The sequence below is a fragment of the Marmota monax genome, unplaced genomic scaffold (assembly GCF_021218885.2).
Source record: "Marmota monax isolate L192 unplaced genomic scaffold, Marmota_monax_Labrador192_F-V1.1 WCK01_AAM20220418_F8-fsc00106, whole genome shotgun sequence".
NCBI classification, from domain to species: domain Eukaryota; kingdom Metazoa; phylum Chordata; class Mammalia; order Rodentia; family Sciuridae; genus Marmota; species Marmota monax.
Window position 1 is genome coordinate 7,197,904 of NW_026695218.1, and position 26,762 is coordinate 7,224,665.

General features: G+C 49.6%; 1 protein-coding gene across 4 annotated transcripts; it reads left to right on the forward strand.

The window, feature by feature from the left end:
* The first annotated feature begins 7 nt into the window (after positions 1 to 7).
* Positions 8 to 26,762, forward strand: Fbxo41 (F-box protein 41). 4 transcript variants are annotated; one of them, XM_046432392.2, is made up of 13 exons: positions 8 to 243; positions 13,551 to 14,581; positions 16,161 to 16,386; positions 16,883 to 16,956; positions 17,209 to 17,567; positions 18,323 to 18,564; positions 18,747 to 18,862; positions 18,975 to 19,127; positions 19,214 to 19,414; positions 20,777 to 20,895; positions 21,050 to 21,232; positions 22,425 to 22,540; positions 22,673 to 26,762. In XM_046432392.2, the coding sequence occupies exons 2-13, from the start codon at positions 13,689 to 13,691 to the stop codon at positions 22,733 to 22,735; spliced, it is 2,745 nt and encodes a 914-aa protein (XP_046288348.1). In that variant the 5' UTR covers positions 8 to 243; positions 13,551 to 13,688; the 3' UTR covers positions 22,736 to 26,762. The 4 variants fall into 4 exon arrangements, with proteins under 4 accessions (XP_046288348.1, XP_058431048.1, XP_058431049.1 ...); XM_058575065.1 differs by having other exon boundaries at positions 9 to 243; positions 21,074 to 21,232; XM_058575066.1 differs by having other exon boundaries at positions 11 to 243; positions 19,319 to 19,414.

Genomic DNA, 26,762 nt, shown 5'->3' on the forward strand with positions numbered 1-26,762 from the left:
TCCTCCTCCATCCTTCCCCCACCCGGTTTGTGTGCCCCTCCCGCTGCGACTGGCTGGGAGGCTCGACCGCCCCCGCCCCGAGAGGGAGGCGGGGGCGCTAGCTGCGGTGGCCACCCCAGGCTGCGGAGGGGAACGAGATCCGAGGCCCCGAGGCGGCCCTGCGTCTGGACCAGGCACGCGGGGGCTGCCTCTGCACCCCCAGCCCAGGGCCGCGGGGCCTGGCCTAGCGGCGGGGCGGTGGAGGTAAGGGCGAGTCGCGGCATGCTGCGGGACTGCTCCCGGAGAGGCAAGGTAGGGAGGATCCTAGCCTCTGCCTCCTCCTCCCCTTCCTTCTCCCCCACTGCCCTCCGGAGGCCTGTGAGGCCGCCCAACTGGGAGGGATTCTAGGGAGGCCAAGCCAAAGGCAAGAAGGAGTTAATGTAAGAAATTAAAATCAGAACGGTTTGACACTAGGCTTCCCCTCCCCCGCTCCACCGCTCCCGCCTGTCGTTCCCCGAGTCTAGTTGGGGGTGGGGGGCGGGGGCGGGTTCCAGAACCCTATTGGGACTCAGGACCTTGGAGGGCTGGGGCCAGAGGGAGGTAGGAGGAGACGCGCCCTCAAACCCTAGCCCTCCCTACCTGCTCCTGAGGGGGTGGGGAAGGCACTTGGTTCCGAGGCCTGCCTGGGCACCTGTGCCAGTGTCCCTGCGTGCTGGTGTGCATGTGTGATCGTCTGGAGATGTGCATGTGTGTCTATGCATGTTTGGCTCTCCTCACATCCCCGTGCGTTGGGATGTGTGGGCCCCACCGCATTGCTTTGCATGTGAGTGTGTGACACAGTGCAAGTGTACACTGCTCAGTGTGCCTTTGAGTACTGAATGGGGCCTGCTCTCTCCTTTAGGTTGAGTCTGCAGTCAGGGGCCCAGAAGGTTTTCTGTGTGTGGAATCCAGGTGCTGGAATCTGTGTGTTTGTGACCTTGGGAGGTGTGTGCATGTTTGCAGGAGCAGGGGAGAGGGAGTTTAGAAGAGAATAGGCAGTGTCAGGACTGCCAGGAAGCAGAGGACTGGCTGCACTGACCCCTGTGGGTCTTCTCCAGGCTGGAATAACTGTTCTGCAGGTACACATGTTGGGGCCACAGCCTCAGGGATAGAGCCCAGCCTTCTTGGGAGCTTCAGAGGGGTTTACAGAAGCAGGGAGCATTCTTTTATTCTCCACATTCAGGGGCATAATGGGGGTATAATGCAGACACCTCTAGCTGCCTCCCCATTCTTAGAATGCCTCCACCTGCTGGAAGATTCCTCCTGAAAGCACCCAGTTTAGAGCTCCATTTCTTTGGCTTCTAAATTCATCTAATAACATCCAAACCTTCTTCCCCCATTTCTGTAATAGTCACCTTCTCTGATCTTTTTCTGCATGTGGGATTTTTAAAAAATATTTTTTTAGTTGTAGATGGATACAATATCTTTATTTCCATTTTTTAAAATTTATGTTTATGTGGTGCTGAGGATTGAACCCAGGGCCTCATGCGTGCAAGCGCTCCACCACTGAGCTACAACTCCAGCCTTGCATGTGTATTTTATATGGAAAGAGAGGGTAGGAGCTATTGGGCCTGAAGGTCAAGTGGGAGAGAAGATGCCATTGGCATGGTGGGGAGTTGGGGCTGAGATGGGGGAAGATCATTAAAAAAACCCAACTCTCCTAACTTTTTAATTTTCCCTGATTTGAATTTAACTGAGAGAGGAAGAGGGAGGTGGAAGGGAAATTTGTGATATTCACACAGTTGTTTCTTGATTTAGGAATGCCTAGCTTGTTTTTGTTTGAGGAATACTTGTAATGGCAGCAGGGTAATGGTTATTGAAAGGTAATTTCCATCCTGCCTTTGAATTCCCTAGAACTTCATAACTCTCTGAATCAAAAAGATTCTCATTCAACTTATAGTATTTGAGTGTTACTATGGGCCCTCCTGCAAACATATTGGGGTTGGTGTGACATTCCACTTACAACCAGAGTTAGTATTGAGACTAAGAGCGTGAGTTGGTCAGGTAGTATTGGGTTCAAATCCCAGTTTGTCATGGTTTCAGTGATTCACTGGTGTATAACAAATCACCTCAAAATTTAGAGACTTTGAACAATGACTTATTATTTTTCATGGTCCATGAGTTGGTCATGACTGTGACTGTGGTCTGTGCTGGTCTCATTTGAAATTTCTTACACAGCCATAGTCAGCTGAGGGACTATACAGGACAGGAATATCAAGATGGCATTTCTACCTGAACACAGTGGTGCATACCTGACATCCCAGCTACTCAGGAAGTTAAGGCAGGAGGATCACAGGTTCAAGGCCAGTCTTAGCAAGATCCCCTCTCAAAATAAAAATTAAAAAGGTCTGGAAATGTAGCTCCATGAGAAAGTGCCCCCAGGTTTAATCCCTGGTACCAATAGGGATAAAGAAGATGACCTCATCCTCCAGCATTATTGTACAGATAGCCTCTAATTACTCAGGTTTAACTAGCCCAGGTTTCTCTTGGCAACTGGATCCCAAGAGGGAGTATTCCAAGAGGACAAGCCCTAAGGTACAATTGCTTATTATGTGTCTGTCTTCATTGGGCTTGCTAATGTCCCTCTGGCCAAAGAAAGACATGGTCAAGCCCTGAATCAATGTGGAAGGGGATACATAAAGGGAAGAATACTAGTCTACATGGTTCATTGGGGGCCCCGAAGCAACAATCTCTTTCAGTCCTTCCTGTCCTTGGACAAATAGTTTGACTACTCTGAGCCTCAGTTCTTCATCCTAGGATGGAGACAATCCCACTGCTTGGCAGTACTGTCAATAGGACTAAATAAGTAGCATGGTGTCTGACCAAAATAATCAGTAGACAGATGTTCACTGTACTGATTATTAGACTGCAAGCACTCTAAGGGCACAATTGTCATTCATTTTTATGTACCCAGTGCCTGGCCTTGGTCTTGTACTTGACATCTTTGGCTGGATGAATACAATAAAATGAAGCAGCAACAATGTTGATAAGACACAAGTTCTAATCTCCCATTATGTTATTAGTAGAACCTGTCATTCAAGTTGCAATTAGTTGTACCAGTTCATCCAGTTCCATGATAATAAGTGGCAGAAATTGCTTGGGTTATATGAAATCAATCAATTTATCCATTATTCAGCTTGATTCCTCCAACAACATAATGATAGCTACTATATGTGAGGAAGGGGTGAGGATGAGTCAGTTGCATTGTCCCTGCCTCCAGTGTATGTGTAAGGAGGTAACTGATATGCAAACCGGCCCATGACCACCAACGTGTGATGATACCTATTATCCTTAAAGCTATGGAAGGAGTGACTTATACAGTAGTGAGATTTGAGCTGGAGCAGGGGGTCAGGGATAGCTTCATGGGTAGGTAGTATTTGAGCTGGGTCTGCAGAACTCACCAATTAGAGAAGGGAATCCAGGAAAAGGGAGCAGCATGAGCTTTGAGGATATGAGAGCACCTGGTGCTTTCCAGTGGACCAAAGCCCCACAAGGCTCACAGGATGCATGTGGGAGGGAAGCAAGATGAAAACTAGAGCTGGCAAAAATAAGTGATGGTCAGATTGGAACTATCCTTGAGGCAAGCATGGCAGGTGGACTTTACTTCTCAGAAGATGGCCAGCCTTCAGAGATTGTTTTAGAATAAATCAGTATTTGCAGAGAACTTTGAAAGCAATTCAGTACTACAGGCGTTAGAGAATCCATGGTCCAGGTAGGAGAAGATATAGGTCTGAACTGGGACATGTCTATAAGAAAGAAATAGCAACAGATATTTAGAAGATAGCTCAACAATGAGTAATTGATGAACCTCATTCTCTGAATTCTCTGAGAATTCAGAAAATGCTTAGGGGGGTTGCTATCCAGGGTGCTGAGTAATATTGCTAGTTGAGATGGAAACAAGAAGCAGGTTTGAGGATGTGTACCCTGTGAGTTCAGCATTAGCCATATTAACTTTGAGCTACCAACATTGAAAATCACCAATTTCATTCTCTCCCTCTCTACTGGCTGTTTCTAAAAGAACTTTTTAAAAAAAGAATTCTATCAGTTTCAGGTGTAAAACATTGAGTTATCTGTGTCTCAGATTAGTGAAAGTGATGGTATAGAGTAGAACTGGGCTATCTCTCAGAAGCACTTAGTATGTTCAGGCCTCTCCTGTCTTAAAAAATAGTGCTTCTGTATTCTCCCATGTTGCCTCTCCCTCTTCAAAGTTGAGCTCCTCATGTCCACTCACTGCCCTCCCTCCCTGCCTGCTTAGCCCACATCAGCCAGACTCATCAAAAGCAGCTCTCTTGTAAGTCCCTCTGGGCCCTTCCTACCTATGCTCTTACAGGAGTTGGCCACTATTGCCCACTCCTCTCCTCCTTGACATACTCTCCTCCCTTAGTTTCCAACCATAACTCCCATCTCTGCTGTTGGTTCTTGGGAATTTCCTGGTTCTTGTCTCTCCTCTGCCTCTCTGAGGGTCCATCTTTTTCCTCTGCTCTCGCTTCTCTGAACCCTATCCCTGGGCCTGATCATCTATTTGCATTTGCATTTTTATGCTTAAGTTGTCAAGACTGTATTTTTGGCTCCATGTTGCAAAGCATGTACCAAATAGCTTTATTTCCAAGGTCCACTAGAGCCTCAAACTCAAGGAATCCACAACTAAACTCATATGGCTCTCCAAACCTGCCTTTTTCCATGTTTTCTCCTTACTGGGCTGTAACCTTATCTACCCAGTTGCTCAAAATCCAAACCTGAAAAACAAATAAGAACCTGAGGCTCCTCCTTTACTCTTGCCTTTCTTACCTGCTAAAGTCATTCTGTCACCAGACCTTCTCAACTCTCTTTAATTGCTCCCACATGCATCCTTCTCCCCAGTTGCACTCCTACTACCTTAGTTAATAATTTCTACACCTAAGTCTGGGAGTGCAGCTTACTGGTAGAGTGCTCAGCATGTGTGAGAAATTGGGTTCAATTCCAAGTGTCAAAATTAAAAAAAAATTATTATTATTATTATTATTTTAATCTCTAATGTTCCAACAGCCTTATTCCTGACCTTGGCCCTCTGTATTCCAATCTAAACTGTAAATATTATCAGGTTCTCACCAACCAATCATTCCACATTTACAGAGCACCTACTCTATGTCAGTTTCTGAAGTGTTGGGGAGTTGGCAGTGATTGGGACATAGGACATCTCTATCCTCATGGAGCTTACATTTTAGTTTCTTGAAGGGGACATACTCTTTTTCATTTCCTTGTCTCTATACATGCTCCTTCTTCAGCTCAGAATCCCTCTCTTTTCCTTCCCTGACTTTATAATTGCCCTTCTTCGTCTGGAAGTTTTACTTTGCTCTGCAAGAGTCAACCACCACCCACCAACCACTTCAATTCTTCATGCTAGGTTAAATTGAGGATCCTGTGCCAGCCTCTTGCATAATATTTATCTTATTACCATATCATCTAATATCTCAATCTGGCCCAGGAGAACACAAGCTGCTCAAAGGCAAGGACTGAATCTTGTCTGTCTCTGTGTCCTTAACTTACCTAGGAAAGGACTTGGTGTAGTTAATGACACAGGTACTTGGCAAATGTAAGTAAAATGAATTCATGTTTGAATAGAGCTTAGGTGAGAAGTCTATGCTAGAAATATAAATCTGAGAGAGTCTTGGTTAGGACTCTTGATTGTAAGTGACAGAAATCCAACTCAAAATATTTGAAGCAAAAAGGGATCTTTACCAATTCATATAACTGAGAAGAAGAGACATGATAAGTCTCAGGCATACTTAACCCAGGTTCTCAACAATGTGGTGAGAACTCTCTCTTGGCTTAGCTTCATTCTGAGTCTTTGTATATTTCCTGTCCCACCATCCATGGCCTTTCTCCATGTGGGGGTTATGGGTTGCACAAGGCCATAGACAGCTTCATCATCCCAACATGTGATACCAGAAGGAAAGGATGACCCCTTGATATTTCATATTAACTGCCAAGGAGGGACTCTGTTGGTTCTTCTTGAGGAATGTGCCCAATCCTGGGTCAATTGTTGTAGCCAAGGAAGTGCTGGAACTGGGCTTAGCCAGGCATGGGTCATGTATCCACCCTTTAGGAACAGTGGCCCTGACTGAAGCACATGGAGTAGGGAAGGGCAGCTCACCAAAGAAAGGATGAGATATTGCTATTACTAGAAAGCAAGAAAGACTTGCTGAGCAGATAAAACTAATGATGTCCACTGTAGGAATTATCCCTGACCACATGGTAGTAGAAACCATAGAAATGGAAGGTGTCTTTCTGACAGCATCAACATGTGAGAATGTGACAGCAGACAGGAGCTAGAGAGTTGGCACACATCTTGAGATGATTGGTCTTGTTTAAAGAGGTGAGACTCACACATCTGAAAACCTAAAAATAAAGATAGTGCCTCTGATTAGTTCAGCCTGTATGATACTATCCAAAGAAAACTTTGCACTGAAAGAAAGCAGGCTTGAGGTAGGCATTTCAGATGGGAGAAGGGGCATAACAGGTCCAGGGATGGCAAGGAGGCAGGGCCAGGCACAGAAAGGAGAGAGGTCTTGGGGCGGCAGAGGCTGCTGATATGGGAAAAGTAGAATGCAAAGGAAGATATCCAACTATTCTGCCATAGTACAGGGCTGTGTTGGAATTTGAATAGGCAACACTTCTATTTTTCTTTTTCTTCCTCTCCTTCCCACCCTAACCCTCTTCCCCCATCACCACCTTCTTTTTTTTTTTTTTAATTTAACCTTTGTTTTATTTATTTGTTTTTATGTGGTGCTAAGGATTGAACCCAGGACCTCACCCATGCTAGGCAAGTGCTTTATCACTGAGCTACAAACCCAGCCCCCGCATCACCTTCTTGCTTGCATTCAAGCAAAGGTTCATGCTTATGCTAAGGAGTGTGTAAATTCAGACAAAAATATTTCTATGATTCATAGTCATTCCTCAGCACCAGCAGATGGAGGGAAACTGTGGGGTGTGCTGGGCTGGGGAAAAGAACCACCTGCACCCCAGAATCCTCTCCTCTCTACATCTATCCACAGGCCTGTATGCCCAGACTTTTATCCTTCCCCCTGTTCTTTGGGAGCCTGGCTAGGCAGGGGTGTGGTGCAGACATAAAGGGTACAGGGAGGGAGAAGGCTAGCTACTGCCAGGCCCTGAAATGTACCAGCACACACAGATGCCCTGACACTATGCTGACCATACATTAAACAATAGCCTTGTTCTTGAATAGCTGTGTGTGCATGAACTGAACTCTGTACTATCCATGGCCACTCTGCCAACTTCATCAGTTTTGCTTATAATAAACAGTCTATTCAGGTTTTCTACTTCTTCTTGAGTCAATTTTTATAATTTATATTTTCCTAGAAAAACATTTAGTTCCTCTATATTTTCAAGTATTAGGGCCAAGAGTTGTACCTGGTAGCCTTTTAATATTAAAAATATCTTCTTTGTGCCAGTGGTTATTATCCCCTTTCTTATTCATATTATTATATATGTGTATTCTTTCTTTTTCTCTCTATTTGGATAGATTTTCCAAATGGCTTTTTATTTTGTATTTTTAGAGAATTATCTTAGAGGTTTACTGTTTATTTATTTATCTTTTAGTTGTAGATGGAGACCATGCCTATATTTATTTATTTATTTATTGGTACCAGGGATTGAACTCAGGGGCACTCAACCACTGAGCCACATCCCCAGACCTGTTTTGTATTTTTTTAGAGACAGGTTCTCACTTTTGCTGAGGCTAGCTTTGAACTTGCGAACCTCCTGCCTCAGCCTCCCTTGCCACTGGGATTACAGGCATACGCCTCCGCACCCAGCTATTTTATTTATTTATTTTTATGTGGTGCTGAGGATCAAACCCAGTGTCTCACATGTGCTAGGCAAATGCTTTACCACTGAGCCACAACCCCAGCCCCAGAGGTTTACTTTTCAAGGTTATTTTTTGGGTTTTAATATACCTAAAGGGTAGTGATATTGGAAGTTATTACGTATTTATTTTAAAGAAAATTAAGTCCTGTCTTATATCTGTTAAGATATTTAGGAATGAAATAATATACCTAGAATTCGCTAAAAATGATCCAGTGTCAGGGTGGGGAAGTGGGAAGCAGGGAGTAATGTGTAGATGAAACAGAGCTGGCCACCTAGTTGATAATTGTTGAATCCAGATGATGGGTACATAGGAGTTCAACATAATATTCTATTTCTGAATATTTGTGAAAATAACTATAATGAAAAGTTGTTTTATTATTTCCCATCTCACTGTGTGCATTTCTAGATTGGTTAAAAATCCTAATGTAAAAATGGAACTCGTACAGCCTCAAGTGTTTGCATGTCACCAAGTCATTGTCAGCTTTTGGTATCATGGCGATTTGTTTTAAAATCCTAATTTAAATAAATGTCCTGGAATTTTTTAAAATGAAAAAACTAAAAGAAAATATATGTAACTGTTTTTTATCATCTTTATGTAGGGACAGACTTCCTAAATCAACAAAAACCAGAAATCAAAGATTTTGCTGAAGCATTCTTTAAAACTCAAAGTCTATCAATAAAAACCATAAACAAAAGTAAAATCCAATCAACATACTTGAGAAAAATATCTGCAGTATATAAGGATCAATATTACAAAAGCCTTTGCAAATCGATAATATGAATGTACAGTATAAAAATGAGCAAAGTAGTGTAAAGGCAAAAAGTCATTTGTAGCTACAATGATTGACAAATGTGTGGGAAAATGTCCAACCATTTCTTTGAAAGAAATGCAAGTGAAACAGACCATTTTTTTCACTTTGAAATTGGCAAGAGTACAATGAGGCCAAACCATGGAGCTAAGGAGTGTGGCTCCATTTGGTAGACCATGGGGATCCATTGAAGGTGTCTAAGCAGGAGCCATCTGCAGAAAGTGGGTATGGTGCCTTATATAGGATAGAAAAGAACTGTGAGGCAGGCTGGGCCAGCAGTCCAGGTGCGAGGAGATGTGACCCATCAGAGCACAAAGCACGTGACAAGAAAAGAACAATTGGATTAAAATGCAACCAGAAGGAAAAACCAGCAGGTCTTGATGGTTAGCAGGGAGGGAGAAATCAGGATGGCCAGTGGTGTGGCTGGAAGGACAGAGGCACTGTTGAAGGAAACTGATGCAGGGGAGGGAGGAGTGAGGGAAAGCCTGGGTTGTGTTTTTGACACTATGGATCATTGTTTGCCTCTGGAACCTCATTACTCAATTGACTTAAATGATGCAAATTACAAAAGCTTTTGCTGCCCCATGTAATTAACAAGTCCTAGGTGAAAAGTTCAAGTGATATCACAGAAATGCCCACAAGCAGTTCCAGGTTCATGTCCTGCCAGCTGAGCACAGTCCTAGGGTGCCTGAATTGATCCAGATTGAGAAACATGAGCATTACTGACCTGATCTCCGGTGCTCTAATGAAGCAGACTGAGGTCATATGTGCTCTTTGGGGTCAGGGGTTGGGGTCAGCTCTACCCAAACTCATTCAAAGTGGAGGAAATGATTCTCTAAAGGAAAATGGGGTGTCAGTCCACAAAGAAGGGTAAAGCCAAGCAGCAAAAGCAATAAATGTTTAAAAAAATATTAAATTCTACTTCGTGGCTATTTAAGACCCTTATCTCTCTCCTAAATAATTTTTAAAAATATTTCCTTGTTTATCATAATGCACCTATTCCTCACAAAACTTTCAACCTGGTCTCCCATCTCTAGAAGGAGTGGTTTCATATTCTCTTTCCATTACTACGTCCAGCCCCAGTTCAAGATCTGGCGATGCCTGGTCTGATGAGGTACTGAGCGAGGCTCTCAGGGTCTTTCAGTTTGTGGTCACACTACTACTATGGAGGCAAACCTGAAGGGAAGGAAAAACACCTGCTTCGTGGCCCACCAGGTTAACTTAGATGGTAAGGAAGAGGTTCCCTGTCCCACCAGCCTGTTGCTTTGATTCTGCTGTCTTCAATCTTGGTGCTCTGTAGTCACATGGGAGAGGGGGACTGAGGAGTACAGGGTTGGTGGGGGAGGGAAAGGTAGCAGGGGAGACCTTAGGACTAAGTAATCCTGGCCTTTGTTTTCTAGGTTTGCTAGATTTTTCTGGCAGTGTAATTCCCTTAATCATTAGAAGGCCTTTCAGTCAGTTTGCCTTCCATCAACCCCAGAGCTATTAGTCAAAGCTAGAGACCTTCCTTTGAAAGTTATAATTCTTGAATGGAGTCCCTGGTGTTAGTGATGAGGGAGGAGAAGGGTTGTCTCTTAGCAACAGGCCTAGGCGCTTGGCCATCGCAATAGCCTAGGGTTTGGGGGCCTCTAGCCGGGCCTCTCCCTCAGGGCAGTATAAACCCCTGGTGGGAGGCAGAAATCTTTTCCCTTTCTACTCAAGCTGCTTTCCAACAAAAACCTGCTCATAATGGAAGTTTCTGTGGTGCTGGGAGGGCACAGCAGGACCTGAGGAGTCTAGAGCTTTTCAGGCCCCAGGCTGATCTCCCTCTGAGTTTCCAGCCTCTCTCTCCTTGCTTGAGCTGACTTTAGTTGGAAGCAGAGAACTGGCTCTTAATTATCTTACTCTCAGCCACATTGGATTACTGGCCCCAGGTAGAAAGGGCCTCTTTGGGCAAGCCATTTTCTTCCTCTGCTTTTAGATGGGCTCCTTTCAGCCAGAGTGTCTCTTTCTTATTGGACCTGACTCAGGCCACCACAAAGGCCTCACTGCCAATATTGTGACATTTTTCTGCAAGTCCCTTAAAGTTTCAGGGGCAGTAGGAGATCATTTAATCAGCTGCTTTGCTACTGCATGACAAGGCTCAACAACTTCTAAGTAGGGTGCAGGAAGCAGTCCTAACTTAGGCTTCTCCCCTTAGTTAAGCTAATTCTTTTTTGGGTTTATTATTTGAAAAAAAAAAATTCTATCTCTGATTCTAATTTCTTTTCTTTTTTTTCTTTTGATACCAAGCATTGAACTCAGGGTGCTTAACCACTAAGCCACATTCCCAGCCCCCTTTTTTTAAAATTTTTTTTTATTTTGAGACAGGGTCTTGCTAAGTTGCTTAGGGCTTCACTAAGTTGCTGAGGGTGGCTTTGAACTTGGGATCCTCCTGCCTCAGCATCCTGAGTCACCAGAATTACAGGTGTGTACCATCACACCTGACTGATCCCAATTTCTTCTTTTTTTTTTCCAAAATATTTTAAATATAAAAAATACCTTTATTTTGTTTATTTAGTTTTATGTGGTGCTGGGGATTGAACCCAGTGCCTCAATGTGCTATGCAAGTGCTCTACCCCAAACCCTGTTTCCAATTTCTTGTATCAGGATTTTTCCCTGATCAAGAACATAGACCCAACTGTAACTAACTTAAGCAAAAAAAAAAAAAAAAAGGAGTTGATTGGTTCATGTAATTGAGCAGGCCAGGATCTCGCAGTGTCTCTGAAGAATTTCTCTCCCCGTCTTAGTTTTGCTTTTCTGGATTGGCTTCATTCCTAGGTGGTTCCTTCCCAAAGGAAACAAAGATGGCCTAGTAGCTCTGGCCCTCTCCATCAACTTAAAAACCCAAACCCAAAAAGGATTGGGTTTTTACTGGAATTACTGCTTCTTCCCAGTAGTTCCAGAACATTTTGAGGTTCACTGGCTCAAATTGGGTGCCTGCTCATCCTAGGACTGTGATTGGCCGGGCTCATGTCACATCCCTCAGGCCATATGGATGGACTGAGAATGTGGCAAAGGAAGGCTGGCTCCCCAGGGTTAAAGAAGAGTGCTGATGCCTACAGGAGGACTGGGTGCTGGGTGTCAAAGGGAACAGACATCTACTCATACAGCCATGTGGAAATGGGAAAAGGCAAACAGAACTCAGGAACTGGTCAGGATGAAGAGGCAGATCTGTGAGTCCGCAGCTTCAAGGTGTGAATGAATCTGTGAGTGAACCAGATTGCCTGGGAGAAGGATAGAGGCTGAATGGGGCACCTCTGGAAGAGATAGGAAATGTAGGGAGATAGCAAAAACAGAAAGTCACAGAACCAGGAGGAAACTCCAAACAGGGCATCATCCTGGCAACCTGTGAAGATGCAGGGACCAAAAGTATCCACCAAAAGACCAAGTGGGTGAAGACCCTTGAGGACAGCTAGATTATTCCATTAGTGGGTAATCTGTGACTCTGAGGAACATGGGGACAGCAGAAGGTGTTCGAGCCCAAATGCAAGCACTTAGGAAAAACCAGAAATGAGGGAGCGGAAACTCCACAGGCCAGGGGAGCCAGAAGTGTGTGGGGGTGGGGTGGGGCAGGAGGGGCTGAGGGTGAGGAGGGGATTGTGCCAGAAAGGGTGTGAGGAGAACAGATAAATAGGACCCTTAGAGTGAAGGGCAAGGTAGGTACACTTATTGGAGGCCTATTTAGCTTTTTCTAGGTTTGACAAAAGGACCTATGTGCCTGGAGTAGCAGGGATGTGACACATACAGGTATCATTAATGATACCCAAGTGGAGAGACATCTTTGTCACTGCAACATAGTACTAATAATACAGCTTGTGTAATGGATGCGGTTTGCATGAGATAGAAATAAGCTTTTTTTTTTTTTTTCCCTGTGCTGGGGACTGAACCCAAGGATGTTCTACCACTGAGCCACTTCCCCAGCCCAGCCCAGCCCCACTCTTTTGGGAGACAGGGTAAGGCTAACTTGCAGAGGCTGGCCTCAAACTTTTGGTCCTCCCACTCAGCCTCTCAAATCTCTGGGATTACAGGCATGTGCCACCGCAATTGGTTAAGCATCTTCTTTTAAGGATATTTTTAGATTTGACATACACTAAAGTACATATAAGGCAGTGATATTTTGTGTACAGCTTGATGATTATCTACACCTGTATACACTGCTCAGCTCAAGATATAGAACATTTTCAGTATCACCTAAGATTCTCTCCTAACCCCTTCCCAGTCCTTACAGAGCTGGAACGCAAAACCGCAGAGCCCCAGGGATAACCTCTGTTCTGATTTCTGTCATCATCAATTTTGTCTATTCTTGAACTCCCATCTCTGTGGAATTTGTCGTATGCACTCTGGTCTGGCTTCTTTCCTGCAAAATAATACTAAGTGGATTCATCCATATTGCTGTGCGTATCTGTAGTTCCTTTTATTACTGGGTAGCATTCCATTATGAATATACCACAGTTTATCCATTCTGTTGTTTATGAGCACTTGGGTTGTTTCCAGAACAGAGCCATTAAACATAAAACTGATTCTTTTTTTTTTGAAAAAATGACTGTATTTTTAAAAAGAATTATTTCTCCCTCTCCCCCTCCCTGCGCCCTCTCCCCCTCCCCTCCCCCACCCTCGCTTCTCTCTCATCCACCTATGTGCAGGCCCTGCACAGGTGCCACAGCAGTACACTCCCCTCTGAGAGTTCTGCCATAGGTCTCCCAAGGCCCCTCCATTCCGGGCACGTGTTTCCTGGGAAAGTCAATTTACACTTGATTGGGGATTCCGGCCCAGGGCCTGGGAGGTGTCGCTGGGAGAGGAGAATCATCCTCTTAAGACTTATTCCCTCTCTTGTAGCCTCCTCGACCCTGGTCGCGGGCACCCTGAGCCTTACTGATTCTGCAGGGGGGCTCGCCCGCGGCCCCCCATGAGCGCGCCCGGCTGACCCGCTGGGCGGCCGCGGTGGAGCCAACACGCCGCGGGGGCGGCGGGGCCATGGCCTCGCTGGACCTGCCATACCGCTGCCCCCGCTGCGGGGAGCACAAGCGCTTCCGGAGCCTGTCGTCCCTGCGCGCCCACCTAGAGTACAGCCACACCTATGAGACTCTCTACATCCTCTCCAAGACCAACAGCATTTGCGACGGCGCCGCAGCTGCAGCAGCTGCTGCAGCCGCAGCCTCGGGCTTCCAGCTGGCGCCCGAGCCCGCCGCCCTCCTGGCTGTGCCCGGAGCCCGGCGCGAGGTCTTTGAGAGCACGTCCTTTCAGGGCAAGGAGCAGGCCGCTGGGCCGTCGCCTGCAACGCCGCACCTGCTGCACCACCACCACCACCACGCACCCCTCGCCCATTTCCCCGGCGACTTGGTGCCCGCCAGCCTGCCCTGCGAGGAGCTGGGTGAGCCGGGTCTCGTGCCCACCGCTGCCGCACGCTATGCGCTGCGTGAGATAGAGATCCCGCTGGGAGAGCTGTTCGCCCGCAAGTCCGTGGCATCCTCTGCGTGCTCGACGCCGCCGCCAGGGCCCGGCCCAGGCCCGGCTTCGGCCTCGCCCGCCTCCCCCTCGCCAGCTGATGTGGCTTACGAGGAGGGCCTGGCGCGCCTCAAGATACGCGCGCTGGAGAAGTTGGAGGTGGACCGGCGGCTGGAGAGGCTGAGCGAGGAGGTGGAGCAGAAGATTGCGGGCCAAGTGGGCCGGCTGCAGGCAGAGCTGGAGCGCAAAGCCGCAGAGCTGGAGACTGCTAGGCAGGAGAGCGCTCGACTGGGGCGCGAGAAGGAGGAGCTGGAGGAGCGAGCGTCTGAGCTCTCGCGGCAGGTGGATGTGAGCGTGGAGCTGCTGGCCTCTCTCAAGCAGGACCTGGTGCACAAGGAGCAGGAGCTGAGCCGCAAGCAGCAGTGAGTAGGCCCTCAGGGCCCTGCTGGTGGGTGTGCCCGTGTGCCATCACAACCACCCTGAACATGCATGTCTGTGTGTAGTCATGGCTAGGTAATAGGGGGTCTATGGTCATGAACTTGTAATATTGGTGTGTGTGGGTCCCAGAGTGTCATGATCGTGTGTGTGCAGGACCACAAGTACATGGCAGCATGATCATGCATGTGCCTATCTATGAAGACAGTGTCTGTTTCTGACCCTGCTCTGACTCAGCCAAGACCAGCCTCGGCATTTTGGCACTGGATCCTCTTCCCTTTGTCCTACTCAAAGGTGTGGCCCGATTCTCCCCTCTCCCTTTCCTATCATCAAAATCAGTCAATCTATCTATCTGTCTATCATTCCTAAAAGGATGCAAACATGATGTCATGTCTCCCATTTAACTTTACTTTCCCTTAAGCTGCTGCCTCATACAGAAAAAAATTCATGAAAGTATTCCTGGTCTCCAATTTATTTTCTCACATTTTTTCTTGAACCCACTCTGATCAGGTTTCCAGTTCCACCACTGTCTTTGACCATGTTGCTAAGGCCAAGTTACCCTCTTTCTTGGCCTATCCACAGCAGATCTTTGAAACACTTTCTTCACTTGGCTCTCCTAGGATCCCCCCTCCTTTTTTTTTTTTTTTTTTTTTTTGGTCTGTTCCTTCTTATTCTTCTTTGCTGACTTTGCCTCACTTCTCTGGTCTTTAAATGAAGGATTATGAACTATTCAAATGTTAGGTTTAGTTTTTTTTTTTTTTTTCTGGTACTGGTGATGGAACCCAGGATTCCATCTTTACCAACAAAACTATGAGAGCCAGCCTTTTAAATTTATTTTTTATTTTAAAATGCATAGCCTGATATTCCTCCCATTTTCCAAGCCACAGGATTATAAGCATGTGCCACAGTGCTTGGCTACTGGTTATTTATCTGTCCCCATTGCAATATAAGCTCCATGAAGGCAGGGAGTTTCTACTTTTGTTCATGGATGCTTCCCCAACACCTAGAACAGTGCCTAGCACTGTTCAATAAATGTTGAACAGATGCATGAACAACCATGGATGCTTTGGGGAATATAGACTCAGGTAATCTGTAAGGTGTGCCATGTGTTTGTGCAACTCCTAGAGGTTCTGCATCTTAGTGTATTTCCCTATGTATTGAAGTGACTGAATACATTTTTCAATCTTTCAGAAAGTGTGTGTGTGTGTGTTTGAGTGTGTCAGTGAGACTGTGCCTCCATGATGCTTTGCATGTCTCAGACTGTGAGTATGTGCCTGGAATGGATACCCGATGAGGGCACATTCATGAATGTGTACTGAGCGGGTATGTGCACATGGCTGTGTGGCTCTAAGTGTGTGCCTAGCGCTGTTCCTTTGTGGGGAGGCTGTATATTGAGGCCATAGGTAACTGGGTGTCTGTGTTTTTGTGTGAGGATGATGTGTCTGGTTATGGGTTAGATGTGGGGGGCTGTGACATCATGGGCAGCTGTGCCCTGTGTCTCTCCACAAGGGAGGGTGGCAGGTCAACCAGCAGAGGCTCTAGGGTAAAAGCCTGCTCTGGGCCCAGGGAGGTGGTACAGATTGACCAGTTCCTGAAGGAGACAGCAGCGCGGGAGGCTAGTGCCAAGCTGCGCCTGCAGCAGTTCATCGAGGAACTCCTGGAGCGGGCCGACCGTGCTGAGCGTCAGCTGCAGGTCATCAGCAGCAGCTGTGGCAGCACACCCAGTGCCAGCCTGGGGCGTGGAGGTGGGGGCAGTGGTGCAGGGCCAGGGGCCCGGGGCCCAGGCAGAATGGTGAGTGCCCCTTTGTCCCCTCTTTTACCTGCTTACCTGGTCCCCACAACCTCCCCTCACACACAGCCTCACATCCCCCAGAATGCTGTGCTTCTCTTCTTTGATTCTTCCCCCAAGAACAGGCCTAGGCCTAAAGTGTGGGTCTGGAACAAGGGGGCCCCTCTGGGCAGGAGTGCCATCCCCTGAGGCTGTCTCAAGGTGTGATCCAGCAGCCCCAGCCCTCAGGGGCCCATCTCTGCCTATCCCTGAAAATGAGAACCCAGGAGCCATAGCCTGAATTGGGGTGTGGGTTGGGTGTGGCCAGGGGGCTGGTGAGCCTCCCTGTTGGGGCTATCTGTCTGTCCATTCGTCCATCCTTCCCAACTTTTTTTCTTCTTTTCTCTCCTCTCCTTCGTCTCTTCTCTCCATCTTGTACCCTCTTTCTCCTGTTATTGCCTCCTCATCCTCTTGCCTCCTCTGCCTCCCTTCCTTTCCCTCCTGCTCTGGGGGCCCACAGCGAGAGCACCACGCGGGCCCGGCCGTGCCTAACACATACGCGGTATCACGGCATGGCTCTTCTCCCAGCACAGGGTAAGCCTGGGGCCTGCCCTGCCCTACACAGCCCACCCTCTCCCTGGAAAGATCTGCTGGCCATCTGGGGCTTCTCTCCTCCTGTGCCCATTCTCCTTGGGTCACCTATCTGCCTTTCCATACTCAGAGGGAACTTTTGGGAAGCAGGGCGGATGGGTTGCCCTTGATCTGTGGTAAGGGGAGGGTGGAGAATTCTGGCAACTTGATGCCCCTCGCCCCTCACCCCTCACCATCTGGTCCACCCTGCCCCAGGGCCTCCAGCCGTGTGCCAGCTGCCTCCCAGAGCTCAGGCTGCTATGATAGTGACAGCCTGGAGCTGCCCCGGCCAGAGGAGGGGGCACCTGAAGACAGTGGCCCTGGGGGCTTGGGCACACGGGCCCAGGCTACCAATGGTGGCTCAGAGCGGTCCCAGGCCCCTCGAAGCTCAGGCCTACGGCGCCAGGCCATCCAGAACTGGCAGCGCAGACCTCGCAGACACAGCACTGAGGGGGAGGAGGGTGATGTCTCAGACGTGGGCTCCCGAACCACGGAGTCGGAGGCTGAGGGCCCCTCAGATGTCCCCCGCCCTGGGCCTGCTATGGCTGGGCAAGTGAGCAGCTGCCGGCTTTCAGGTAAGTCCTGAGAGGAATGGCAGAGAGGCCAGCCTTCCCCAGGGTGCTGGGCCCTCCCGGGGGGGGGGGGGGGGGAAGGGCTAAGAGGGCAAATCTTCTGACCTCCTGCACTTCCCTTCCTCTTCTCCAGACCTGCCCACCCCTCCTATGAAGTGCCCTTCCAGCCTGGTGCAGAGACTTGAATGACAGGGTAGCCAGTGCAAGGATGGTACATTGGGGGACAGGGTCTGTATACATGAGGAGCTCAGTGACATGTAGAGGAGAGTGTTGACTCCAGACTCTGGAGCTCCCGGTGCAGTGGGGAGCCCCATCTGCACACAGGCCACACACATATGCAGAGGCATCAGGAGGGTAGAGAGTTAGGGTCAGGGTTGACTTTTTTTTTTAATATTTATTTTTTAGTTGGACACAATACCTTTGTTTATTTATTTTTAAGTGGTGCTGAGGATCGAACCCAGGGCCTTCCACGTGCTAGGCAAGTGCTCTGCCACTGAGCCACAACCCCAACCCAGTGTTGACTCTTAAAAAAGAAAGTTTATATGAGGAAGGAATACCTTTGCTAATATGTAAAATTAGGGGTGGCTGTACCGTAGCGGAGGGGAACCAGATTGGCCTTCCTCCCAAGCCACTGGTTCCCCCAGCATGGGTCTTATGCCCATTTCTCCTGCAGCTCCTACTCTGCCCCAGCTCCTCACCCACATCCTTGCCCTGGCCTTTGACCTTCTATTGTCACCTTTGCTCCCTTGTGTTTGCAGCCCGCCCCGAGGGAAGCAGTGGACGAGGCCGTCGAGCGGAGCGGGGTAGCCCCTCACGCTCCAACGAGGTCATCAGCCCAGAGATCCTTAAGATGCGAGCTGCCTTGTTCTGCATCTTCACCTACCTGGACACACGCACACTGCTGCATGCTGCCGAGGTCTGCCGGGACTGGCGCTTCGTGGCCCGTCACCCTGCTGTCTGGACAAGGGTGCTGCTAGAGAATGCGAGAGTGTGTTCCAAGGTGCCTACCTCTGCCCTGCTGGGAACCCACCTTTCCCCCTGGCAGAATCTGGTCCTTGCAGCCCTGGCTCCAGCCTGGCTCCCCCAAATCCTCTCACAGAGCCTCCTGTTCTGGGGCTGGCTTTTCTCCAGCCAGCCAAGTGCAGACCCCCTGTTCTCCATGTACCCTCCCTCTCTACGCAGTTTCTGGCGATGCTGGCTCAGTGGTGCACGCAGGCCCACTCACTGACCCTGCAGAACCTGAAGCCCCGACAGCGGGGGAAGAAGGAGAGCAAGGAGGAGTACGCCCGGAGCACCCGGTGAGGCTGCGGTGGGTGGGCGGGTGCTCCTGGGCCCAGACTTGGAATGAAGTGGGGATGCTTCCCAGAGGAGGAGGTGACCACAGGCAAGTGACCTCTTGGTCATCCTCAGGGGCTGCCTTGAAGCAGGGCTGGAGTCCCTGCTGAAGGCAGCTGGGGGGAACCTGCTGATCCTGCGCATCTCCCACTGTCCCAACATCCTCACCGACCGTTCACTCTGGCTGGCCAGCTGCTACTGTCGTGCCCTGCAGGCTGTCACCTACAGGTGGGTTCCTTTTACCAGAAGCAAGGCCTATACCCTATTGGCCTGGGACCCCAAGGATCTCTAGACACTGCATGGCCTTTCCCCAGGTCCTCAGACAAAGGCACCCAAGAGCTCTGTGACCTAAGGGAAGGAAGGATTGACAGGGGCAGAAACCACCAGGATGAGCTACTCCAGCCTTGTCTTTTCAACAGGAGTGCCACAGACCCAGTGGGCCACGAAGTTATTTGGGCTCTGGGTGCAGGCTGCAGAGAGATTGTCTCCCTCCAGGTGGCACCTCTTCACCCCTGGTGAGCTCAGGCTGGGTGGGTGGGGAAGGGAAAGGGTTGGACCTGGTCTGGGGCTGAGGACTGGACAGATCTGAGCCCATTCCAAAAGCTGTTGAAGAGACAGGCTCACACACATTAATCTGCACAATGAGGCATTAAGAACAGAGCTTTAAAATTAGACCTAGAAGTCATGTCTTGGCTTAGTGGCAGTGCCATTGTGAGCAACATGTTAATTTCTCAACTTGCAAAGTGAAGGTGATATTAGGAATCTACTGACCTTATTAGAGCTGTTACTGGCTTCAGTGAGATTATACCACAGAGCCTGTGGGCCCCATAGTAAGTGTTCAGTAAACACAGCTAAAAGTAGCTGGGTTTTGTTTGACACACAACAGGCAATTCTGGGTCAGTATGTAACATATAAGAGCTGATCGTTGGAGAATTCAGGGTGTGAAATCATCCCTCACTCTACCTATAGTTCCTCAAACTAACAGGTTTCACCCTCCCTGTTATTTGCCCTCCAATCCTTCTCCATGTGCTGGCCCCTCCCAGCTCATCCAGTGTACCTTCCCTAACACCTTGGTGGAAGCAGTCATTGTGCTCCTGCTTTGATTCCCATTGCATCTTGTCCTGACACCTGCTGTTACTGGTTTTGCAATTATTTCTGTTTCAGTCTCCTACATTAGACTTGTAGTTCTCAGGGCAGAGTCTGTGAATGTCCATTTCTGTATCCCTGGTACCAAGTGCATAGCTTAGGTGAATGTTGAGAGATGGCAAGTCTGATTTTCAGGGAAATGGCAAATCTGATGTGGACAAGCAGGTTGGGAGAGGGCAGGCAGGGCCATGTTAAGGGGTTTAGGTTTTTGCATTTTATCTAGAAAGTACTGGGAGACTATTGGAGAATTTTAGGTTTTAAGTAAAGTACTGAGATTAGACTGCCAAAGTTCTGTAAAATAGACTGCCCATGCTTTGAGGGCAGGGACCATGTCTGCATTGTCACCACTACACCTCCAGGGCCTTGCTCAGTTGTTCTCGGCTGTAGCAGACACTTGATAACCATCTGCTGAATGACACAGTGAGTGGCTGTAGGAATGAATGGTGCACAGCATTGTGGAGCATGGATTGGCAGGGAGACTGGTAGTAATCTAGCTGAATCCAAAGGTGGTCTAAACTGTGGTACAGGAGTTACTCAGGAATCTGAAACTGCAGAACATGGCAAGAGGTGAGAGGGGCGAGTCAGGGATGATGCCAGTGTTCTGACTTGGCCAGCTGGGTTGTTGTCGGGGTACTTGCCTGAGGCAGGGAGGGATCCCCCAAGAGGAATATACTTGCTTGGGGCATCAGGCATCCAAAGGCTTCCCTGACTGCCCCCTCCCCATTCTCCAGCCAGCAGCCCACGCGCTTCAGTAACCGCTGCCTGCAGATGATCGGTCGCTGTTGGCCCCACCTCCGGGCTCTGGGGGTTGGGGGCGCCGGCTGTGGGGTGCAGGGCCTGGCATCACTTGGTGAGTCCCTTGGGACTGGGGTGGGGAGAGGTGAGAAGCTGGTAAGGGTGCAATAATATCCTGCAAAATTCTACAGGGGATTGGGGCTGCATCTTGGGTGGTGGCAGGGGACCACCCTGGTAGGCAGGAAGTGACCTAGGGAGTTTGTCAGCAGGGCCTGCCTTCTTCCTCTTCCTAGCAAGAAACTGCATGCGGCTGCAGGTCCTGGAGCTGGACCATGTGTCAGAGATCACCCAGGAGGTGGCAGCTGAGGTCTGCCGGGAAGGCCTGAAGGGACTAGAGATGCTGGTACTCACGGCCACCCCTGTCACTCCTAAGGCCCTACTGCATTTCAACAGTGAGTAATGGGGGAATGCAGGGCAGGATATGGCTTTCACCTGTCACCATGATCTGTCAGCAGGTAGCATAAACAATTCCCTGATGCTCTAATCAGCAAACACCAGCATGGGGTTGGGGGGGCAGACAGCAATATCTGGTCTTGGCTTTGCCAGCAGTGTCTTTTTAGGCCAGTGGGCATTCCAAGCCTGCCAGTATCCACTCCTAATAGTCCAGTTCCAAAGATATCTGTTGTGCTTTGGCATAGTCTCATTGGAGCCAGAAGCCATGCAGAAATTGTCCCTGTGTAAGTCTTCACCAGGGCTGAGGCAGGAGAGCAGACAGATTAAAAGTGCAGTTTCTGGAGCTAGACTGATCTGGGTTTCATCTCTGGGTCTACCGCTCGTTTAGCTGTGAATTCATGCAAATTACTCTACCTCTCTGAGTTTTACATTCTCATTCATTGACTTTCTTAGAATAGGTGGGCAGTAATGTGTGTAAGCTCCCTAGGACAGTTCTTAGGCCTCCTCTGGCCCTTCACCTAATACTACCACTCTCCACTCTGTCACTTCTCTGCCTTCACTGAGGACAAAGGTACCCAGCTTGGGCTGCTTCCCCGAAATGAGACCATCATCCAGGACTTTGTGGCCCTTGGGAAGACCCTGTTCCCAGATTGAAGGTTCCTTTACCTTATCACCTCCAGGACCCTCCTCTCCCCTCCCCTTCAGCCTCATGTCCACACCCTGGATACACCATCAGGACAAACTGCTCAGCCTCAAATTCATACTCTCCAGGCTCCTCAGCCCTTGACCTTAGTCAGCAGCCACATCCCATCCTGTAAACCCTGTGCAGCCTGCCTGGTTTGTCCCCATCTCCTCCACCCTCATGCTCAAGCTTCCTCTCAGCCACTCTGTTCCTTATAATCACTTCCAAGTGTCCAGACCAGGGTAAAACTGTCCCCTCTGCCAGGGAATTTGCTAGAACTGCTGAGCAGTTGGCTGTTGTCCACTTGTCTTCCCAGAGTGCCTTCATCCACCTTCTCCCTGGTCCAGTTGTGCACCCCAGGCCATCGTAGGCCTGCTGTACTTTTGTTTTCTGTGGCTGCCACATGATGGTTCCTCAGGGGGTATCTGATGTCATTAATCAGTGAAATGAGAGGTGGTAGCCCCACTGTGCAGGCCAAACATGGGGCCTCCTTATCCACCTTTCCCCAGGCATTTGTCGGAACCTCAAGTCCATTGTGGTCCAAATTGGAATTGCTGATTATTTCAAGGAGCCCAGCAGCCCTGAGGCTCAGAAGCTATTTGAGGATATGGTGACAAAACTCCAGGTGAGAGGTTGGCTCTGAGGCCAACCAAGATCCCCAAGTGACATTCCTAGGCTGGGGCTGGTGGCCTGGATGAGTGTGGAGGGAGGACCCCACCAGCTTTGCAAGAGAACTAACTCAGGGCTTGGTTCACAGGCCCTGCGACGAAGGCCTGGCTTCTCTAAGATCCTGCACATCAAGGTGGAAGGCGGCTGCTAACCCGGGGGGCAGGGGGTGGCAGGGCACCTGCCAGCCCCACACCAAGGCATTATTTGTACCTCCAGAGGGATCCTGGTTTGGACTAGACCTTTGGAGGCCTAGTGTTATCCCAGCTTCCAGGGAGGGGTTGAGTATCCTGTCCTACTGGAACAGCAGAGCAACAGGTCTGACCCAAGGCAGGGGCTTGGACAGAAGCTGCCCTCTGACCCCCACCCTATCCCCGCTGGAGCAGACTTCTGGCACAGCCAGCGAGGAGCTGTCACCACCAGCACTGGTGTCTTCACTCGGAGGATCTGCAATAACTACCAGTGGCTCCTCAGCTGCTCAGGCAGGCCTGTCTTTCCTGAGGCTCCAGCCCCCGGGGACCCCACAAGGCAGCTCAGACTTGGCAGGGAGGGCTCTTCTCTCCTACCTGTTTCACCCATTCTCACAACTTGCCTGGGCCCTGGGTCTACACTCTCCAGGGATAACCCAGGCAGGTCTAGGGACCTAGGTACAGTCATTAAAAAGCTGGTGGCAGGATTGGAAGGAAAAAAGTTACCTAGAACTTTTCCCCAGAATGAGACCACTCCTCCCAAGGTGGGCACAAAAGGGGATGGGGGTGGCTGCTGCTAGGTGGAGAAAACTTACTTTTTCCTGTAAGAAAGGCTCCCCTACCCAGACACACACACTCCAGAGTGAAACTCAGAGCTAAAAGGTGCATGTTTCTATACCTACCAATCACTCTCAAGAAATCGAAGGGAGGGTGAAGGTGCCAGCCCTGGGAGGCCTGCCTGTAGTGAGAAGGAATTTCCTTTTAATCCAGGTGCTTGGGCAGGAATCTGATGGCCTTTGGGTCCCGGCTATCTGGGAGTGGGGCACTGGGCTGCCCACTGTGCTGGGTCCTAGAGGAGGGTGGTTGACTTTGCTTCCTGTCTAATTAGCTTGCTTGAGGATGTGGCTTTGGCAAGGACAGACCTAGGGCCAAGGAAGAGGTAGAGCATCCTAACAGACTTGCCCCTTCCTCAGTCTCCACCAGCCACAGGCTAAGGCTGCAGCTGGGGTCTTCTGCCTCAGGGCTTAGAAGCCACAGAATGCCACTGGGGGTTTTCACTGGCCCTTGCACAATCCCCAGAGGATCAGGTTCTGGCACCAAGGTCACCCCAGTTTATCCCCTCAGATTTACCACAGTGATGCAAAGGCTGGGGGGTCCTGCCAACCTATTTGGACAGTTCTTCCCAACATGACCTAAATCCATCTTAGGGTTTTCTTCACTCCTGTATAAGATCAGTTCCCAGCCTTGCCATTAGGCTGTTGGTCCTGACTGGATCTGGGATTCTCATTTCCCAGGCTTTTCCAGGGACCCAATTCTGCTGCCACTTGGCTTGAACATCTAGCCCAGCGCTGGGTCACCTTGTAAAAGTTCTCTAGAACTGTACCCCGATGCCTGGCCTCAGCAGTGCTCCCAGCAGCCCCAGGTGTCCTGGCTTCTCATCATTGCTTTGACTTTTCCTCCTGTGGCCTGCTATGTTCCTGCCCTTGGAAGACCTGGGCTACCAAGGGTGTCATGTCAGCATCCCTCTGTCCAGTCCTGCACAAAGCCTTGGCTGTGTGTAGCACCACACCGCCACTCCTAGTCCCTGCAGCTGCCTCCATTAGCTCCCGCCTCCCCAGTCCTGTCCCTAAGAGATACAGGAAAGAGCAGCACAACTTTCTCTTTTCCAAGGGCCTGGGAGGGAAGTCAAGGTCTACTCAGGCCCTTGCTTCCCTTGGGTACATCTGCCTTGTCATACCAACTGTACCCCTGTGGCCTTTGCTCCTTATGACTCGAGGACCAAAGTGCCACCCTCCCTGTCTTCTGGACAAAGCACAAAGGGATCTCCTGCTTGGTCTAAGCCTGCCCAACATAAGGGTTTTCTGTGCCCCAGAGAGCCTCCATCACTGAGTACAAGGCTCTAGGCAATTTCTCCCTGAGTGGCACTCACTGGAGTACCTGGCATCAGCCTTGGGAAAGATCAGGTGGCAAAAGCAGTAAGCTCAGTGGAAGGGTGCTGATGCTAGTCACAGGCTCCTTCACTACGCTATTCACATAACAGCACTGCATACCACCAGCACTAGGGGCAGAAGGGTGAACAGGCCCCCTCTCCTGCCCGGTGAAGTTGGCCTTCTCACAGGTGTTTCCAGGAAACCCACCAAGTTCATCCAGTATTTTCGGGTTATGTGAGTGAGAACTGTGTGGGAGTACATATGGCACAGGCCCAAGCCCTTGTCAATGCAAATGACAAGTCACAGTGTATCCCTTGCACACCCACCCCTGGACTGGCAGCCTTGTATGCCCTGGCCTTTGTGTATGCTGAGAACCAGCAGCTTCCTGCCTCCTACCTTGATGCTATTCGTTTCCTCTGGGGATGAGCCATGCTGCTGGACAGGAAACCTACTTGCTTGGGTGCTCCATTTATTCACTTCCATGGCAACCATTCAGCTGGGGCCAAGGAGGGAAACCAGAGGGCCTGTCTTCCAGAAGTGTTTCATCTCACCTTCACTTCCTAAAAGGGAGCCCTTAATCTCATACTTTATAGGATGCAAAAAAAAGGAATAATGACATTTTGCTTACCAAGGCAGGCCCTGCTCCAAGGACCCCAGGTCAATGGAGAGATCCCAAGGTGCCATCTAATGTCCTTTGCACTTCAACACATATAGCCTGGCCCCAACACCTGGAAGGTGGGCACATTTGGCCTGAGTACTTCATGCTTTATTCCAGCTGCTTTCCCTCAGCACTGGCAAACAGTAAAGATGCATAATACATACCCCTACAGGGGAAAGTGGGCTGCCCAAGACCCCTGCTTTTCATTAGCCAGAAAGACCACCCAGAGAGCATGACCTCTAATGTTTTCTTAGCCCTGATGGCAGAAGTTGAATCAGTCTCTCAGGAATTGCTTCAAAAAAAAAAAAGAGACACCTCCTGCCCCAGGCCTGCTGCTCTAACATGTGGCTCTGTCCTTTGCCTTTGGATCCTGCCTATCCCCCTGGTCTCGAATCCTTTGGAAACAGGTGGGGGAGCCACCAAGGCCCCAATCCCTCTAAGGCGCTAAGTTGAAGGAGACCCTCCCAGAGTGACTATTGGTGCCAAAGACCCAGTTCCTGGTGAATTTGGAGTGGAAACAGGAGGTGAGTGGGGTATGGTCGAAGTGCCCAGAGGAGTTAACTCCCACCCATGGGATCTGTCCTGGCCTGCCAATCCCTGAGAAGTGTTGACTTCCCTCCTCCAGGGTCTTGGCACTTCTCTTGACCCCTGGTGGCCATGCTTTCTCACCCAGCCTTGTTCCAGGCCTGCTTTCCTGTACATATTGCTGTGTATCGTGTGTATGTATCGATTCCTGGACAAGTGTGTTCATCTGCAGCCCTTGCCTGAGGATAAGGCTTAGGGTTGGGTGAAGATCAGAATACCAGGCTTCCCTCCCCAACTCCTTGGGACTTTGGCCAGTCCCAAGACTGCCCTGACAATCAGGCAGGCTCCCACCACAAGGCCAAGCCTTTCCTGTCACCACAGCACAGCCCCAGGGAGGCTTGGAATGGGGCCACCAGCCTAAGCTCTGCCCCAGCAGTGGTCTTGTACCTAGGGGCAGAGGCCTGAAGTGACTCAGGCTTGGCCTGGGATGGTGCCAGTAGGCTTGGCTCTAGGGGGCCTGCTGGTGGGGACCTCCACAACTGGCCTCTAGGCCCCGCCTTCCCCACACAGCCAGGCTGCAAGGACCTGAGCTGTGTGAGAGGTAGCTTCCCCTACCCCAAGCACACCAGGCAGAGGGGTGGAGAGCAACTTTTGGTTTTATTTCTAAAGTGGTGCCTGTACCTCCAGCCCCCAGGGGGCCTTCCCTGGCCCCACTTCTCTGCCCTATCCAGGCATTGCCATCCTAGCACTTTGCTCCATGTTACCCATAAATGCCCTTTGCCGAATGTACCTGAGTGTATGTATTTAAAAGGACTCATATGGGCATCAGAGAATTTATGGCTCTGTATCCAATAAAAGATGGTGAAACTGGTGTATCTA